The sequence below is a fragment of the Amblyomma mixtum genome, chromosome 3 (assembly GCF_055824585.1).
Source record: "Amblyomma mixtum isolate Tamu chromosome 3, ASM5582458v1, whole genome shotgun sequence".
NCBI lineage: Eukaryota > Metazoa > Arthropoda > Arachnida > Ixodida > Ixodidae > Amblyomma > Amblyomma mixtum.
In genome coordinates this window covers 149821798-149841756 of record NC_143014.1, presented here as the reverse complement: position 1 = coordinate 149841756, position 19959 = coordinate 149821798, and the positions used below count along the sequence as shown (strand labels likewise).

The 19959-nt window shown below is 48.4% G+C and overlaps 1 protein-coding gene across 2 annotated transcripts in view; it reads left to right on the top strand.

Annotated features, from left to right (window-relative positions):
- Nucleotides 1-14566, top strand: part of LOC149352351 (organic cation transporter protein-like) — a 78917-nt gene extending 64351 nt beyond the window's left edge. For both annotated transcript variants that reach the window (XM_089581514.1, XM_089581515.1), the window contains exons 9-11: nt 1055-1233; nt 3403-3539; nt 12659-14566. In XM_089581514.1, coding sequence (XP_089437640.1) covers nt 1055-1233; nt 3403-3539; nt 12659-12800 — 458 coding nt within the window. In that variant the 3' untranslated portion in view covers nt 12801-14566. The remainder of the gene's footprint in view (nt 1-1054; nt 1234-3402; nt 3540-12658) is intronic.
- The last annotated feature ends 5393 nt before the right edge of the window (nt 14567-19959 follow it).

The window sequence follows — 19959 nt, the reverse complement described above, 5'->3', positions numbered from 1 at the left end:
CTGGTGATGCATGCCCCTGTAAGGACGTTGTGCACCGCGGCAACGTTCCGGCAGCAGATTCTTTCATCAGGCTGGGTCGGCCGGCACTGGCCACACGAACAGCTGTCGGCGGGTGCATCTCATTAACTTTCGTTCTGACGACTCTGTCACAAATGCATGCACGAGAAATGACTCAAGTAGTCACTTCTCCGAGTTCAGACCGTCTCCGTGCTGCAGGTGACGCGGCCTGTGGTGTGACTCGGCTGGCTCGCTCGGCGGTGGATCATACCTAAAAGGTGACTCGTCCAGTCCAAAATCGTCGAATCAGTCGTCTTATAAAGACTCGCTGGTCTCGGAAAAGCTGTCCTCCGCGCTTTCAGTCATGTCGACAGCGCGGCTCAGGGTAGTTGTGATATCTTCGGGGGCTTCACAGCGCGGCGAACCCGCTCGTGACGTCACAGTCAATACCGCACGAAGGCACCTCCCGGTTTCGGTTTTGCGGTTTCGGTTTCGAGTTTTGCGTTTTTTGCTGTTTAAAAATTATGTTACGGTTGCTTTTGAAAACCTTGTATCGTACACATTACAGGAGGTTCCCAGGAACACAAAACAGCCATTAACTTAAAATGGCTGAAAAATCGCCGGAGTTGCCCTTTAAAAAGAAACTTTGCGACTAACTTTTCATCACTTTGTCAGTGCTTTCCGCTTCGTTGTTAAAGAGACAAAAAATGAGAAATTGAGACTGAAAGTCGAAGTGAACGTGGAGATGTAACACAAAATCTTTCAAAATCCATTAGTCACCTCCTCTGATTCATCAGACTATATTTATGAACCGTTTGAGCTAAGTCTGGGTGAATTTTTCTTCTGCTTGAGTCTGCACCAAACTGTGGTCAGTCCCCCACCGTGGGTGTGTGCCATTCCTTCAGAGGCAACAACAACAACGAACCTGCAGCTCGTGAACGAGGCAAGAACGGAGACCCGCGGCAGGCACGCCGCTGGTTGCCCGCTGATCGGCTTGGGATGCGGGGCAGGAGATCGCGGATGCAGAGTCAAGAGTGTCGCCCCGCTCTCTTTTCAGAGTCCCCATGGGCTCGCGTGGGGCTGAACGCAGTGAGCATGCTGTCCATATCGGGCGCGGCGGACCTGCTGAGCGTGTTCGCCGCCGAGGTGTTCCCCACCTGCCTGCGCACCGTGGGCATGGGCGCCTCGTACATGGCTGCCTGCATGGGGGCCACCGTCGCCCCGCTCATGGTCGTGGTGCGTACGCCGCCGCCGCGCACCTTCCCCCAAGCATACGGAAAGCCCATGCACGCTCCTGCCATGATGCTTGCACCCAGAAGCCCTTCACTCTTTCCTCTCCCATGGTGGCTTTCTTCCGCTAGACCACCCGCACGAGACCTCAGCACCGGCTTGCTCAAGCCGCAGCGAGCCTGGTGCAAGCACCGCGAAAGTCCTACCGCACAGTCTTACCATTGGCTGCTACGATCAGAACTCGTAATGGCGAGAAAATTACTAATGATGGGCCTGCAGCCCATTGCCGTGGTCATCTCAGGCTGGTCATTCAGAAAGACACTATTACAAGGATGAGAAAGACGAAGTGGTCACTCTCGTCACCCTCTGCCATTAAACTCTAGACTGGAGTCGTGTTCAGGACTAACCATGCAGATGTCCCCTCTATGACTCAGAGTTCTGTTCTCGAACACTGGCTTCATGCTCTGTCTTAAAAATAGTCGTGGTTAGTTTAAAATCAGACACTAGGGCGGTCGGCCGTCGCTGCTAGCGGCTGTCTTGAGTGGATGTGAATAGAGAGTGGCACGACATGCTTTCAACTGTCGAATAACGCTGAGGTCTGTATAGTCATTCCCATGGGTGTGAAGGGTAGGATGGCTTTCGCAGTATATTATCAACATGATCGGTCAACTCCAGGGCAGGAGTGAGAATTACGTCCTGGCTATTTACTTTATCTATATTTCGTGCTACAGGATTGTTTACTGAGTAAGAGCTCTTTATCATGTTTCTTTTTCCAGTTTGAATACGACTGCACTTCGATACGTTTAATGAAGCCTGCCACTGAACATACCGGTTGCAGACTCTGCCCGGCCGAGGCTGCAACGCACTGATGTCGTTATTGCATGCGACCAGGTGGTAGAACAGGCAATTATATGCGTGCAGTCTAACAGCAGAGGGACGACCAACAGGCAAATCATTCATAAATATCGAGAAACGCAACGGCCCAACGGAGGTCCGGGACATCCTGTAGCCCACTCCCAATAGGCGACCATGAAGACCAGCTCATAATCACTTTTTGTTAGCCGGTAGTCAAATATTCGTCAAGCCGTATTCAAGAAGGTTGCTGGTGAGGCACAAGCGTGACAGATTGGCGAGAAGTCACGCTTATGTGAAACGACACGAAACACATTTCCTATTTATTTTTTTAATCAAGGCAGGTTGCGTCTATGTGGACAGCATGTTTAGGACTTAGTACTGTCAGCGTCAATTGAAACGCGAACAAGCCAATTGAAACGCGAACAGCACAAATCGCAGATATTATACTAGGGAGGCAAAATACATGAGCAGTTGATTTTCCCATCGAAACCAGGAAGACCGCTCTTCTGAAATGTTAATAGCCCACGCCTGTATTTCACCTCCAGCCTCTAATATGCTTGATTTTTCGTGCTCGCGTTTCAGGTGATTTGTTCGCATTTCATTTGACGCTGATAGTACATTAGTATAACTGTAATGTGATGGCTGCACTACGTAGGACTAAACGGACGAAAGCCATGCTGAGATGGAGTGACGAAATAATCTCGGGAATGTTTCACTAAGTCGGAACGCATGCGAACACGCACACTCAGGGTGCACTACAGAGCTTCATTGCAGTCTTTTCTTATCACCTTTCTCTCTCTCTGCAATGGAACTTAAGAGCGCCACATAATGTGACTGCCTTCTTTTTCTGAAAATTATTGTGTCGTTGTTACTAAAGGACCGGCTTGTCATAGAGTTTTAGTATATCGTGTACCGCCAACAGCGCATGAGCTGTTGGCGTCTGGCGGCAGCGATATACGTGATATATGCTACAACTCGTGGCACTGCCTTCCGTGTTCTGTATACGCTTTCGCGACGAACGCCCTGATGCCGCTGCTTTGTGCGGCCAAGGCTGTGAATGGCTGTGAACACCATCGACAACTGCCTCCTGTGAGCTCACCAGCCTCCCTTGCACTCTCATCCGTGGTAAAAAAAATTCTAAAAGAGAAGAGGACCCATGAACTACAGCAACGCGGTGTTTCTACAGAAAAAAACCCGTAGTACATCTTGGTGGCACCTTAAAGTTGTTGTGTTGTATTTTATGGCGCATAAGCGACTACGGCGATCGTGTGTAAATTGCCTGTGACGGAGTTCTCATGGGGCTCAACGACACGCTTGCAGGAAGGCGCTCCAGCCGGAGTCAATGAAGGCATCCTGTGCTTTCTTCAACTTCTGGCTGTGTTATCTCTTCTGCTTGTCCCAGAGACTCTCCACAGAAGGCTTCCCGACACCATAGAAGAAGCTGAGTCCTGTTCCAAGTAAGCACAGCACGTGTTTTCTTGTGCTTGCTCATAAACACTTGCCACGCCGTTGGCAGCACAGCAGCAGCCGAGCACTACACGGGCCGTATTACTGGGCCCGAGCCCGAGCCCGAGCCCGGCCCGAGCCCGAAACTTAAAACCTGGGCCAAGCTCCTACCCGCTACATTATAACTTTACTACGTTCGGGCCTGCCACGCCATACTCGACGTGAGGCCCGGCCCGGGCCCGGCAGCAGCTCAAGAGGTAAATTGCTCACCATGTGCATGCAGTATCCTGATACATAGCTAAAGAAGTGGCCGGAAAAGTCGCTGAAATCGCAACAACACTTGAAAAAATGGCTTTGGTGAACACATAAGGAAGACAAGGCAGATTCGCCCGCTGTGGTTTTTTAACACTGATTTTGTCTATAAATAGCAGTGTTGTCGGTAACGCGTTACAAGTAACGGCGTTACCGGTAACGCGTTACTTTTTTCGGTAACTTAGTAACGTACTCGTTACCATTTCGGAACTGTAACGGGTAACGTACTTGCGTTAACATTTTTCGGTAACGTGAGGTGTCACGTTACTAGTTACTTTTTATTTCAATTGCCCCCTCCGCCTCTTTTTCAAAAAAATAAACGCCGAAAATCATATTGCAAATAAACTAAATCTACCGGTGCTCTCGACGACCCTTGTTGCGGCTCGCATGCATGCGAAAAAAACACCTGCCCTTGACAACGCACTCAGCTAAAAAAAAAGCACGAACACGCAGTCACACACTTGTCTTCACCCCGAAACCACTCACACACACACAAGTCTCTAAAGAGTGGATACACGCCGAGCCACCAATGGACCATTTGCAGAAATCTATAAGTCAGTTTCTGCGTAAGCTTGTTTTCCAACCAAAAGGTCTCGTTCCCAGGCCGCACTCTCCCATTCTTGGTGGAGGCAGTTCCCTCTTCTGAGTAAACCCAGGAATGTCGCCACTTTACTTCAAGATGGCCCCAAGAGAGCCGTCGAAAGAGTACAATGGTACAGCATAGGAAAGGGGATTGCAGTCAACCGGCTTTTTCTATCTGCAACTGCGGCTACGTTTCTAGTTATTGAGTTCCTAAGCGAGCGAAGCTGACCTTGAACACTTTGACGTAAACGCTCGCATTTTTGCGATAATTATGCAGGTTCAAGTAAAAAAAAAATTGTTTACGTGCGCAAATATATTTTTTCCGGAACTATGACATTTAAGCATTTCTTTATTGCTACACAAATTCCGCGTAATTTCGTAAGCAGAAGAACACCAGAATTACTGTAAATTTGTTGAGTTCAGCTATGTTTTCTTAGTGAAGTTGGAATTATATGAATTATGAGCTTGATAAAATTGTTATCTTGAGTTCTTACAGCAAAGACGCACTGATTTAAATTTATGGCTGTAGAGTAACGGCAAAGTAACGTGCGATACTTTTTTTCAGTAACGGTAACGGTAACGCGTTACCTTTTTTTGTAGGTGACGTAGGGCGGTAACGCGTTCTTTTTTTTTAGTGTAACGAGTAACGTATTTAGTTACTTTTTTTCGGTAACGCCTACAACACTGATAAATAGCCCCAAGATCCAAAAGATCCCAAAGTTCCAAGGTAAAAATGAAAAGTGTTGCATACACGCGAAATAAACTTTGCGTTGCCTCTAGATTTTTAATGAGCCATTTTTTACGGCCCACGATGTCTAAATATTAAAATGTCCTCGAAGCCGTAGCAATGACTATGTTTTTTTTTTTTTTTAATGAGCACGACTGCCCGGGGTTGAATTCATGAACGCACTTTTCAGTGGAGATGAAGAGCAGAAGCGCTGCTTATTGCGTTTTCTAAACCAATATGTTCTTCTCCAATGGCGTTTCTATAGTAGCGTAGAAATGTGTTTTCGAGAGGGGAAGGCAGACAATCCAAAAATTGCCTCGTAACAATCAGCTGCCCGTCGATCAGTCGAACGAAGGTTCTTCTCCAGCGGTTCTTATGAGACTTCAAATGTCCAGTCTTGAGAGGTAGCACAAAACCGAGCAAATCCGGAGCGCTTTCTGATATATCCGATGGTCTGTGCTCGCAGATAGCTGAAACTGTCGGGCGTTACAACGCACCACTAAAAGAATGCCGCTGTAGTGCAGCCCACTGCGGGATTTTACGCGTCTTCTTAACTTCTCTTGTATATCGTTCAACGCGGCCGGGCGTGCGTCTCCGAAATTTTTTACGCATATCACTTTGAGTGACGCTGAATAAACTCGGTCTACAGACAAGCTTTCTCTCATTCCGCGTGAATAAAAAAATAGTACTAGTGGTTTATAAATAAACCACAGGAAAGATTTTAGCAAAGGGATTGCTTTATTTCCGAGACGTTCCGGGCAGCAGTCCAGAATAATAATAACAAAAAACAAAATTGTTTGTAATCTTTCTCCCGTGAGGAAAATGCAACTAGACACACAAAAAAAAATATTTAAATACGCGTTGAGTAACGTTTTTCTTTTTCTGCGGAAGAAGAGGAAGAAGACGCTGCTTGATCTGTTGTCTCCTCAGCTCCGTTATTTGACTAGGTCTTGTCTATTTCCGTAAAGTTTTTCACATCCTTGGAAGACGGCTGCATCTTCCCGGCGGTGGTGGTGGTGAAAACTTTTATTTTGTGAAAAAGAGTTTGGGAGCCACAGAGTGGCCCCGCTACATGGTCGGCGTCCCTATAGTCCGGGACACCGCATGACGAGGCCCCGTCTCTCGCCCGTTTCACCAGAGCCCTTTGGGACTCAAGCGAGGAGCACTTGAGGAGGGCAGTCTCCCATGCCTCTCTGGAAGGGGTAGGGGAAGGGGGGAGGGGGGAATTTTGAGTACATGCCCACACCATGTGGAAGATATCACAGGTCTCCCCACAGTGTGGGCATCGCCCATCCGTGTTAGGATCGTAATGTTTTATTATTGCAGGACAGAGTAGAGTACCTGTCTGCAGGCGCCTTAAAGTTCGCTCCTCCGTCTTACTCAGCCCTTTTGCAGGGGCCGGGAAAAGGCGGTGGTTGTCGCTATAATGTGTTAATATTTCCCTGAATCGCAGCAATGGCTGGTTAGTCTCCGAGCCAGAAAAGCTGGGATGAGGAGCCCGGTGAGTAAGCGCTCGGGCAGCCGCGTCAGCGGCCTCATTACCTCGTAAGCCCTGGTGGCCAGGAGCCCAAATGATTCGTTTGGGTGTTGGATCAGTGGCAGTCCGTCGTAGAATACAAGCAGCTAAGGGGGAGATCTCCCCTGCCAAGTAATGTTCACATGCTTTTCGGGAGTCCTGCCCATATGGGAAGGGTACGGCTGCTCCGGTGCCTCTAAAAGGACAGCGCCAACCGAAGGAGGCCAGCGTGGCGGAGGCGGCCATGGTTTTGCAAGGCGTCCAGCTGCCCCACTTCGAAGACGACCGCCAGTCCAGGGCGTCCTCATCGCTTAGTTGGGACGACTCTACTGTCATTGACTTCGATGAGGAAGTGGCCGATAAGTGGCCAATGACGGCTTCAAGATGATGAGTCATAGGAAAAAGAGCTACTACTGAAGCTAGTTGGAAATACATTCTTGAAGATATTGGTGAGCGCTATCAAAATACGGGAAGGGACGAACACACGAACACAAAAAGGAGGCATAAGTATTGGATCTTGTTTGGCGCCTGTGTTGTCCGACATTTGTTTGGCACAGGGTAATCGGAGGATATAAAGCACCCTGAATACGCATAATATCTTAACTTGCTTTAGGTACGTTAATGATTACTTGCTTTTCCTTCCCAACAGCCCAACTGATTCCATAAACTTGGAAGGTATTCTTAATAAATGGAAGATAGCTTTTCCTGGCCTTCAGTTCACTTCTGAAACCCCAAATGACTGTCAGATTAGATTCCTACACCTGCTGGTGACTTGCAGCGACAACCGCACTTGCTGGGCTTACAAGCCCAGGGCAGAAAAACCGCTGTTTCGGTTTGGCTCCGGTCATTCTAGAATTGTAAAGCGAGCTGTAGCAACGTCTTACCTGAAACTAGCTATAAAAAATCTTGCCCCCACTCGATAATTCACAGCGTAGATCAACAGATCTCCCGATTGAGGGCGAGCGGTTATCCGGAGCAGTTACTTTGTAGCATTGCTGAAAGCTTACCAAGAGAAGTTACTGGGTCCCACAAAACTAAGAAAACGAGCTACGAGAGACGTCCTGTTGTGATTCCGTATATTCATAATATCTCCCACAGAATAAGGAGGACAGCTAACAAGTACGGATTCAAGGTGGTTTTTTCAGCTCCCAATAATCTCATTGGAATGTGTAAAAAGGTCAACGAGAATGAAGACCGCAAAAAGAAACCTGGGTGCAACATCAAACACGAAATCACCTATGTAAAGCGTGACGAAAACGTCATTTACAGCCTTCCGCTCAGCTGTCAACGAACCTACGTAAGTTCACGAAAGATCATGTGAACAACTTGCAAAATCCGGGAAACTGGCACCTCATTTTGCGCACTGTAAATGCACACCACTGCTAAAAAACACCAAGGTAATAGGTCGGGCTAGACACAGACGGGAACGAGAAATTATCGAAGCTTTCGCAATGCACGTTGCTCCAGATAAGCAATGCGTCAGCTCGCCTTCGGTGATTTTAGGGGGAACTGAATTAACCTACCTCAAGAATAGTAATCTTCAGCTGTTGTAAGTGCACGTGTTGATCGTTTTTCCTGTTTCTTTTTCCTGCCCCCCCCCCTTTTCCTTTGTTCCTTTTTTCTTTTTCCTTCATTCTTGTCAGCGCCGTGCGCTCCTCCCTCTTCTGTGTATGATATGACGTCAATATGTGTATTTAGTCATGTTTTTTCAGAGATTAAACAGTTGTTAGAAAGCGCTTCGTCCTGTGTGTTCGTCCCTTTTCCGTATTTCGATTGCACTCACCAATACCTTCGAGTCATAGGAAGAAAAGAACGGTCGGAATCCCGGTGGTAGTAATGCTAACAGAGGAAGGGGTTGATTTGAGAAAGCGGAACTCTATCTCGCTCTTCGAAGCCAGTAAATCACTGCTGGGATATGCTCCGATTCGCAGCCGATTCACCATGCAAAGGGGCTCTTCATCCAGATGTCTCAACAGAAGCATAAGTAGACATTCTTCTGCGGTGCTCTGAGATTGGTGGCATAAGAGTTAAAGCCTGGGTTGCCGCACTCCTACATGACTAACACATGCATTATTAGGGAGGTACCAGTGTGGTATTCAGAGCGCGCACTTCTTGGATACTTTAAACCACAAGGTGTTCTGCACGTGAGACGACTGATGCGTCGGGTGGAGACTCCAACAAAAGAATGGGCAGTGAAACCTACAAAATCTATCGTTATAGCATTTGCTCCCAACACCGAGCGTCCGGAAAAAATTGACGTGGGATTCACCAAACATGCGCCAACGAGTTCACTGAAACTCCTCCCCGACGCTTTAAGTGCCAACGCTTTGGGCATATAGACAAAGTTTGCGTCCAGGACCAACGTTGCAAGAGGTGTGATGGCGCCCACGATTTCAAAGCTTGCAAAGCATATTTTGCTTGCCCCAATTGTGGAGGCGACCACCCAGCGAGTTTCAGTGGCTGCCCCCTCTGTGTCGGCGCCTTACACCGTAAAGTGTCCTTCATTAGTGGCCCCCAACTACAACCTAATCAGAAGCCGGTACCTGGAAGTGACGAGTTCCCTGCGTTGGAGCCGGAAGTTCCTGGTGTGGTGACAAGCAATGTCACTGAGTGCCCTAACCTGAGCAAGACAGCACAAACCTCTGCGTGTGAGTCGGTTATTCGACCTGCTCCAGCAAAAAAGTGTCCATGTTAGTCGGCGATCAGATCACAGCCAGACTCTACGACTTGGAGGTCATTCTCTTGCCTCAAAAGAGACGAGGAAAACAGCTACAGTGGCCAAGAGTGCGTCTCAGTCCGCATCTTTTGTTGTAGTTGTGAGTCAGTGCGTCGCGCGAAATAAGGAGCTCAAAAGTCGGGGTCTGTCCGACATTCTGCGTGTTTTGTTTCAAGCCCTGCGGTCACATGTCCCAGCGATGCAGCCTGGCACCCTGAAGAACTTTCTCCAATTGGCGCTTTCCTTTGAGCCCATGATTATCGCCTTTGCAGCGAACTTTACCCTCTAATATGGCTAGTCTTCATCCTCGTGCTACTTACAACCACCAAAAAGTGCCGTTTATTATGCAATGGAACTGCGCTGGGATTATAGGTCGTTTAGCAGAGCTGATTCAAATTATTTTTGAAAGACACATGTGTTCCCATTTTGGCGCCATCGGAGGCTAGCATGCCAAGTGGGAGATCTTTGACTGGATACGTCGTCCTTAAAAATCGTAGCATCAAGTCTTTTACTGCAGGAAGTGCTGCTCTTTACATACGCCGAGAGATTCCTCGTGTGGCTTTGAACGTCACTGATCTTTGCACTAACAATATTGAGGTAGCGGCTGTGAGGATACACCTCGGCTCCCGATGGCGGACAGCCTCGCCCATAGAGTGTTGTCCGGGAACCCTTTGAGAAAAGTTCCTCAAGATGACAAGAGAATCTTCAGAGAGTCAGTGTTGAGTCACTTCACTTCTTTGCGGGGCTCACCCAACAAGCCACGTGTGACCAAGGGCCTCCAAAGATCCCAAGCAACTTTACTGTACCGCATACGCACGGGCTCTGCTAGTACTCCTGTGTGGATGTATAAGACGGGCCTGGCGTCGTCTCCATCATGTTCAACGTGTGGTGTATGCGGTGATATAGGACATTACTTAATGTGCTGGACTCTTTACAACGCGGAAAGGTGCGTGTTATTCGTTTCTCTCAAGAAGGCAGGACTCCCTCACAGCTCCCTTGAGGATATTGTTTTCCGGCAACCAATTCTGTAGAAAGGAGGCGTCACGTCTTCTTTTAAAGTATTTACTGGGCACGGACCCTATAGTCTCCACATAGTGACAGCATGAGTGACTATTATTTGTGCTTGTGATTTCGGTGCCGGATTATGTGATTTAGTTATTGTAGGCGTCGCTACGGTGGAGCAATAGCCGGCAGAAACCGCAAGGCTAACCCCACCTGTAGCTTACATCATCTCAACTAATTTTTTTTCTCGGTCAGCACCATGCACCTGTTTCACACGTGTCGCTACGAGAGCGCTTTAAGTGTACTTCACGCTCCAATAATGAATCAAAAGCCGTACTCGGGCCCGAGCCCGGGCCAGACCCAGGCCCAGGCCCGGCCCAGGCCCGTCCCGGCGAAGTAGCGCATTTACCGGCCCGGCCCGAGCTCGTGCAGTGGACAGGGTTACCCGAGCAAGCGTTGCGCAAAGCCGATTTCCTGAGTCTGAACAGTGTCTCAAGCTTGGTGTATATTTGCAGTAGTGGTTGCCCTATCCCTACACGCAGCCCTGTCCTGGCGTAGGTGATTTTGCAAGTGGTGAGCGGATTATTTACTCCGGCTGCGCAAAGAGCTCGAATTTTGAACGGAGAGCGTCTGTCGTGCACTAGGCCAACCATTAGAAAAACTAGATTGCTATAGGAAACACTTCGCCTCGTAATGCTGTCATGCTTTTAACAGTATACTTTTTGCTTCATGATGCTGTCGTGCTCTCAACAGTATCTCTGCGTGAATTAACGAACCAGCGGATGAATCATAGTGAAATCATTTCATGTGGTTTCAACGCGTAGAGAACGCCAAAATAAACGCATGTGCTGCCGCTGGCAAAAATATTCCGTTATCGCGGCGGGGTTCCCCACAGCACAGGCAAGGCCGCGGAGATAGGACCGGCTGCTTACGCGCACTTGAAGCGTCCCGGGCTTCGCTCACACGGGCAATATGACAAGGGCCAATAAAATTCCCGGCCATGTGCATAATGTTTAGGTTGAACATTACTGCTGAAGATCGTTTTAGTCACGCATTTACAGCTCAGAAAACATCTCTTTTCTTGTACGGTTTACAACTTTGCAAATGAGAAATCACTATCCAAATCAATATCGGAAACTACTGAGCAATATCGGCGCTGGGCGCCGATATTGCTCAGTAGTTTGTTGCTTATTCCTAAGATAGGTGTACCTGCCGCGTTCCTTCAATGGCCTTGGCTTTTGGCTGCTGATCGCAGGGTCGCGGGTTCGATCCCGGCCGCGGCGGGATCGATGAAGGCGAAATACGAAAGCTCCTATGTGTTGCGCGATGTCGGCACACTTTAAAGAGCCCCAGGTGGTCGATATCAATCTAGAGCGTGCCACTGCAGCGTCCCTCGTAGGCATTTTGTCCTTTCGGGACGTTCCATCTCACATGCCACCCTAAGATAGGTGTGAAACCCGCGTATGGGCACAGCGGGTATAATGTCTGTATCTGTACGTAATCCTGCTTTGCCGTAATTACATTGTTTTTTTTAGGCTTTCCTTAATAACTGCATTCCGTATTACTCCCTTAATAACTACTCTCTGAGCAGAAAGGAGTAAAAGGGAGTAAGCTGTCTTCTAGCACACTTCTTTTTAAAGGGAGCGTGTTCTTTTAAAGTGTGTTTGTGTGTGTGTGGGGGGGGGGGGGGGGGGGGAAGCTGTCGTCTAGCGCGCTCCCATTTACACAGCGAGTAAATGACAGCTAGAGGACAGCTAGAGGACAGCTTGCTCCCTTTTTACTCCCATATAGGTGTTCACGTGTTTAGTGTATGCAGGGGAAAGACGCACCATGAGCTGAGGGCTTAGTACACTTAACGTCATAGGCAATATATTAATATGCCAAAAATAACTCGATAAAATACTTGCGGTCACAGTTTTTTTGCACAGTTTAGTTATACATTGTAGCAGTTATTGCCGCTCGCCAGACTAAATGGTGGTTTGGCGCATCGGTGTAAATGCGCCTCCACCGCCATGCTGGTGTTATCCAAGATAATCACTTGTAGACAGAAGGCTTTCGTTATGCAGTCAAATCTCGATTCTGTGAATTAGCAGCCGACCGAAAATTTGTTCAAATTATGGGAGTTCGATTTGAGGGGAACCCTACTGGGATGCCGTACACGTGGTGTTGACGAGGCCATGAGAGTCCGTTCGAATACACCTGAAGTTCGAGTTATGCGAGTTACAATAAACGAAATTTGATTGAAAATGCATCGTATTTCCTTTGTCGTTTGCAGAAAGGAGAAGCCGAAGAAAGAGCAAGTACTCGAGGTGCTGGCGTCGCAAGAGGAAACCGCGAAGCCCCCTCCGCCCGAGGACACCAGCCCATGCATTTTCGCTGCGTCGTGCGCGCCTTTGTCGGAGCAGACTCGTATGTAATTGACAACACCGCGGTGTCGCCACCGTTTCTTCGGGGACGTGATGTGCTCTGAAGACTGCCGCGGTGGAAACCTGTCACGTTGCATTTATATCCTCACCATTCGTGAGAGAGAGAGTCAGTGATTTCTCTGCATTGTCTTCCATTCGCACGCACGAGAACCTGAACAGTATTGCGTTTCATTTTATTTTTTTGAGCCTTACAAGCGAACAGATTCAATGCGATTTACACTGGTCTCCTTCAGCGCATAAATGATGAATGCACGGAAGGAGAAATGGTACTTGGGCGTAAATTTGCCTGCCTTTGGCTCCGCGGTATGTTGAGAAGAAAAACTTCGTTTGCGCAATCCGAGCGTCGAGCGACGACGAACGAGATGTGAGCATTTGTGGTGCTGTCGTTCACGTATTACATCTGGGACTTGTCTATTAAAACCTGGAAACTGAAGTTGCGTGCCGACTCGGACTTTGTGCGCTCGAAAATCGCTTGAGGACGCGCACATTTTTCGACGGGCACACATAACTTGGGGGACCACAGGCGCCATTCGCATTTCCTTCGTTTTCAAACGGTAGTGCCAGCATAGTCAGTACAGCGGTGTGCACCGTCTAGTTTGTGTTCGTGTCACCTTTGTCACCTTGTGAAACTCCGCTAAACAACCGTAGTTGAGCAGTATCACGGCGCGTAACAGTGTTCGCTTATAGTATACAGAGCGGTCGGGCGTTCTGCAAAACTCGCTTTTAAAATGCCCTCGTGAGTGCATTTGAAGCTGTTTACGTGTCATTAGATCTCAGCGTAGAATTTGAGGGCACTAACGTTCGTTCCCCAGAGGAAACCGGCCGGAGTACTAGTCGGAAATATTTAGACCTCGTTGATGCGTCCGAAGGACTCCACATACATTGCAATGAGATGCAGCCTTCAAATTCGACATTCTGAGCAATGAAGAAAAAAAAATGGGCACCCTAGGCAGCCCGGCTTCGATTGAAAATAACCCTGGTTGGGCAGTTGGCTGATTGGGCAGTTAGTTAAACTCTCGGAATTATACGTGATCATAATTTGGCGTTCCAAGGAGCCTGGGGTTCGAATGCAGCAGAACTCCTCAGCCGCTGCGGTGGCTCAGTGGTTACGGTGCTCGGCTGCTGACCCGAAAGACGCGGGTTCGATCCCTGCCGCGGCGGTCGCACTTCGATGGAGGCGAAATGCTAGAGTCCCGTGTGCTGTGCGGTGTCAGTGCACGTTAAAGAACCCCAGGTGGTCGAAGTTTCCGTAGTCCTCTACTACAGCCTCCCTCATAGCCTGGGCCCCTTTGGGACGTTAAACCCCATAAATTAAACTAATGCTCACTTGATGGTTTCTGAAACTTTTGTGTGTCCGCCTGTGTATGCTTGCGTTCAAACACCCACCGTTTTCGCAACTATCTCTTTTGCCACCATTCGAACGCGCTTATGGCTTCTTCCAGCGCATTTACACGAAATTAAGCGTTCAAAATACTTTTTTTTCCTTTTCTCCTGAATGCCATGCACCTGTTTCTCTAACACCTGTTTCTCTGTTTCTCTTGGCAGTTCATTCCCGGGCATTAGAGTGCTTTCTAAGCAGAAAAATAAGTGCGCCAAGGAAATCGCATGTGCTCATTTTATTAAAAATACGGGTGATACCTGTCGCTTGACCACCGATATCATACACTCTAGAGGGAGGTAAATTATTTGGCTGCTCACGTGCAAACGTTTGTTTTAATGTGTCATGAGCATATTAAAACCCAGTGTTCTTCAATGAAGCTTTCGTTGTTGACGTTGTTGGTCTGAGGACAAATTTCACACACCTACCGCGGCGTACGAACGGGAAGTATCGGGGGCGACGACGTGTATAGTGTCGCGATCTGCTTCTCGGCGTGCTGTGTGTACACTAAGTCGAAATAAGATAAAATGGGACTAATTGCAGCACTCACTACGTGCGGCGAAAGGTTAGTATGTCAGGAGACTAACTGATTACTCCTTGAAGTTAGTCGTTTAGGGAGTAATGGTCACTCTTTGAGTGACTGATTGTTTGTGAGAAAGCAGTTACTCCGAAGGGCTAACCCTTTTCATTCCTTTCTGGCGAGATTAGATGGGATGCCGCGAAATACAGTCCGCGTCACCCTTGTGTAAAGCGGCCGAGCAGTGCGCACCTGACAACAAAAACAAATTAAACTGCTTTAAATTTATCGCGCCCACATGGCTTATAGGTTTACTCTACTTCTGCGCAACGTTTGCCTTAAGAGCCTCGCAGCTGCGGCCAGGTGTCGCTTTGTTTGGAGGGCAGTACGCTTCTAGAGCACTCTACACAAAGGTAACTCAGACTGTACAGTTATGGACAAAAGTTTGCGGCACGCTGATTCGCGCAAAAAAATAAAGTTTTTTTCCGCGAACACGCATCCCACAAATTTTTGTCCATGACCGTATACCTCCTGTGGTCGCGCTGCTGACGGTGGCCCCGAGCACCATCCGAACGCTTTCCCTGGATATTTCCCGCACAAAATATTAATCAGTTGACAGTCAACGTTAGCTACAGTCTGAGCTAAATAAAAGCTTAGAACGTTTTGTAGATGCTGTTGCGGCGCTTTATACATGATTGTGGACAGATTAGGTTGTGAAAAAAAAAAGGAATGTGTGCTAGCTGTCGTACTCTGGGAGGACAATTAGCTCAGCTTTGCAGTGAGCAAAGGAACAAAGGATGGAGTGACAGAAGGAAGAGAAAGTGTGCAGATACAGCCTTGGTGAAAAGTCTTCAGGCCAAAGGGTTTGGTTCTAAGGCGAAGTCCCAATCCTCAGGAGATGGAGTATGCCCTCACCTACCAGAACTTTTCAACCGTCGCGAGCGACGTAAATGTCCCGCTGCACACTGCTGCAAAGTCAACCCTCTGGCCATAATACTTCTGGCCAATAGTATATATACCACGCACAGTCTTTAGGGCGTGCGTGAAAGCACCGATTACCATCAACCTGACGTCACCGCCATGGAATCCAGCGAGAGCGGAGCTTTCTTGGAAGGAATAACCGTGCGCTGAGGCTTTGGCTGAGGCCATTCGAACATGCCGTATATTTCATGCTAAGTAGCGCACACATCCAAATGCGTCGTCGCAATGCGCCGCCAACAGAGACTCGCTGCGCGAGCGAAGTAAGTGGTCTCGATGTGTCGCAGTCGGCGTATCAGGCTTCGCGACTGCGCGGGGGCTCAAAGGGCCGGTTGCACAGTTTACTTCTTAGACTAAATGCGCTCTGCGAGTAAAGTTTTCGAACGGGTACTTTCGCGGCGAGAAACGCAGCGGCGTCCGTCAAGTGAAGAGCTCTTCGCGGTGATTAGTTCGAATAAATAATAACGAACAGTGCGGCAAGCTTTCACTGTGCCTCATTCCGACCGCACCGCGAAGTTTTCTCAATGAAATGGTTTTGCTTTAAAGACTGTGTCCAGATTTTCCCTTGATACGAAGCCTAATTAGACGCCAAGTACTGCCGTCATGGTAATGTGAAGTCAAGTGAAACGGGACGCTCAAGTGTATGGTGTCATGTTGTCTCCTGGACTTCCGGTAAGTGCCTGCCGCCGACACAAGGAATGCTCGGCGCACCAGCCTGACTGTTCGGAAACGTGTTCATTCTGACCTACGTCTATAGTCCTCGGTGAGTTAGAGGTCTTTCTTCAGCCCCTTGGCAGGCTGGACCGTGCAGAGTGGAGAGGACGACGTGATGATGCACATCGCGGCACAATACACCTCGCGGCATAAGTACGAAGTGACACACAGTGAAAGCCTGATGCACCAATCATTTATTTGCCCTGGTTCGCTCGTTGTGCTTCGTGCTAACTCGCGAAACGAAGGGCTCTTTCTTCGATGAGCGCCGCCAAGTTACACGCCGCGAAAGGTGACGACTAGGGTATAAAAGACATTGTAACCAAGGGTATAGCTTCGAGAACCTGAACTCAGGGTGTCGAACCGGAATTTTTTGGGGTTCGGTTCGGGTTCGGGTTCACGCCTTTCGGGTTCAATTCCGGGTTCGGCTCCGGAGCGACATTCCGTTCCGGTTCGAACCGGTTCGGACCGCACCGAACCGGTTTAAACGGGTTCAAAAAGATTCAGAGGAAAAAAAAAAATCTTAACGTAGATGGGTTTCCACCAATCTTATTTTGCTGTTTGCTTTTCTCTGTGGCATCTGATAACAAAAAATGCAAAATTCGTTCAATGCGAAATGTTTTCACTTTCCCCATTGTAATTTACTGTCCGCAGAAAAAAGAGAGCAATTTACTGGAACAGCCGCACAATCAAATAAACTGAAAATAAATGTAAATTAGCTGTGTATACGTTAAAATCCATTTGATGAGGTACAGGGTTGGTCAAAAGTTCCCAGGCCACAGGGTCTGCTTTTCAGCGGCATATCCTGCTACTTATGATAGCAACAAGGATATCAAGGTTCTCAGAGGTGAGAATGATATTTATCCTATCTTCTATAGAGATTCTGGGCTTTCAGGGTGCCGTAACTGCCCAACTATAGCGCTCTAAAACAGACCGTGTGGCCTGGAAACTTCAGCTTCAGCAGTTTCGTAGACTCCGTTGCGCGAGTAATAGGTCACCCATGAACCTCGTGTCAGGCGGGAATTTCTCCTATGTGCAGAGTACTTACGCGGGCGCTGTCAGGACCGCTGCATGCGCCCTCTACGTTACCGCACGCTATTGAGAGAGGAAGCTGCAGGTCCTGTATCAAAAGGTATCTACAGATAAGACACTTTTATGTCGCCCCAAAGCCGAATTAATTGCCAGTCACCTCCCCTTACCCCATCTACCACATGGTAACCAACGTTATGGTAACCTCCAGGGAACATTATCTCTTCCTAACAACCAACAGCTTACGAAACATATTTCAGAGCCCTGCTCTTAGGCGCCTGTTCCTGCGTTCCGCGTCGTTGTTTTCGGCGTAGTCGGCGTAACCGGTTATTGTTGTCCAAGTAGAAGAGCGAAACGCCACATGGAAGGCTGCTGCCACGGGAACATCCCCCAGGCTGGCTAGCTGTGCGACACCGCTGGCAGGTGGCGTGTAAAGAGTTGCACTCAAATTTCGCATTACCGACTATCGTAATCGTCTGTCCATTTTTATTTTATTAAGCCACCTGTTCAATATCGCCTTTGTAGCTCGCGTTATATATCTCGACCCCCCTGTAGCTCAGTATCTTCAAAAACGCAGCTAATCGTGGCTTCTCGCTGGTACAGTGTAAAAATGAGACTTTTTCCTGTGCCGATGTCGTCACAATTTTTTTGTTCTCTTAAAAAGAGTATGATAAAAAAAGCAGGCTTGGGGAGGTTCGGAGCACTTCTTATCTGCAAGGACACAAATTCGCAATATCTTCGTTGCGACGTTGCGTTGTGGCACTTTTGCGCAACGTATTTATGTCACTTCTGTGACGCAAATGATCAACCTACATTTTTTGTTATTTTTCTCGGGCGCTGTCAAAGGGAACCTACGCGTCGACATAATTTTTATGCTTCCTTTATAGAGTCTGATGAATAGGTCGCGCACTTTTTTCGACCAACTTGTTTCAAGGTTTTTAACTTTAAAAACCACAAGCTACTCCCTCCTGGCAGCTGTGCTTAGTAGGCAACAAAGTGCTCATCGGTCTATTCTGGACATGGTCGTAAGAAAATTTTGTGCTGATACATTCGGATTCATGACTCTTCACTTTCCTTAGAACACCTGCACGGCCTCTCCAGAAGGCAGATGACAAATGTTGTGATCAGTCATTACTTCCATTACCCATATACGTGCAGCCTTACCTAGCCTTTCTTGACACCGGTAATAGGCCACAAAAACCTTTTTACACGTCAAACGAGAACCCTACGCGTGAGGACGTGCCTTCGCGCTGTTGTGACTCTACTACCCCTTCTTTGTGTGTTCCTGGCACAGTCTTAAGCCATTCCCAGAGGCAGTGCGGGGTTGTGCTACAGTGGTGCTTCTCCGAATACGCGCTCCCATGCGACACCTGCAAAGAACAGTGGCGCCCGACACGACGGACGGAGACTTTGAGTCTAGACGACTCCTTTCTTCCACTGCGGCGTCACTAGCACCCAACGCAGCAGTAATGACCCTGCGACCATGTATGTCGCCAGGGAGACATCACTCAACGCCTGCCGCCACGCACGGAGGTAGCGGCTGTCAATCATCCGCGCTTCGCCCTTTTGTCGACGGCGCGGGTGGCGCCGCTGCAAGTGTTCGCCTTCGGGAGTCTCCTTGAAAAAAGGCATGGGACCCCATGGCCGGTTTCCTGAAGGGTCATCAGCTGACGGCGCCGTTAATGAGTACCCGATTTCGACAAGATGGCAAAGCCAGCCAATCAGCGTCGTTGGCTTCATTCAAAGGCATCCCTACGATTGGACGAAAAAGGCGGGAAGAAAACGGGAGAGGCTATTTAAAGCGCTCGACACGTTCATCGAGCAGCGATTCCTTGAGACTTCTCAGCTTTTACTGTTTGTCATTGCTTGTGACTTATGTTGTAACTATGTGAATATAGTTTTCCCTTGCTCCTCTCACTCCCCGTCTCCGGCCCACGTTCCTTCCTCCATCGGCACAGCGGCGGTGTTCCTGGACCAGATGCCTGGTGAAACAAGCTTCTAGCAGGGCAAAACATAACAGCGCCGAGGGGACGTTTGTGCCGTGGTCAGTAAATTGCTGCCCTTGCGAGGAACGAGAAACTAATGAACAATGAAATTATTTGTGTTGTGATGCTATGTTCGTCTGTGACATACTTCAGCATATCCTTAAAAAAAAAAAAGAACATGGAGATCACGCCTTTCGCTAAGGAATCCTGCTCGTGATGAAAGACTCCGGAATTCCGTGTGAACTTTTCATGTTAATAGGTCTGCTTGGTGTGTAGAACAGCCGCTTTATGGATAAACATGCCAACCTTCACGTTCAACGAGGTCACTGTTACGAGAACCGTGCATTTTAGTGCTAGAGGTATACGCTACTCAAGTTCAACCTCCTGACTGGTTGCCCTTTCTTGACGTGTGCGCTTTCCGGAATTTTGATGTGCGTGCGGAGTAACGGAGGGATGGCGGCGTGAGGACGTACAGGGTCTGTTCTGAAAGTAGTAGGACTGGTTTTTTCCTGGGCGAACGGGCGGACGAGAGGCAATCTGGGCGTGCTGGAT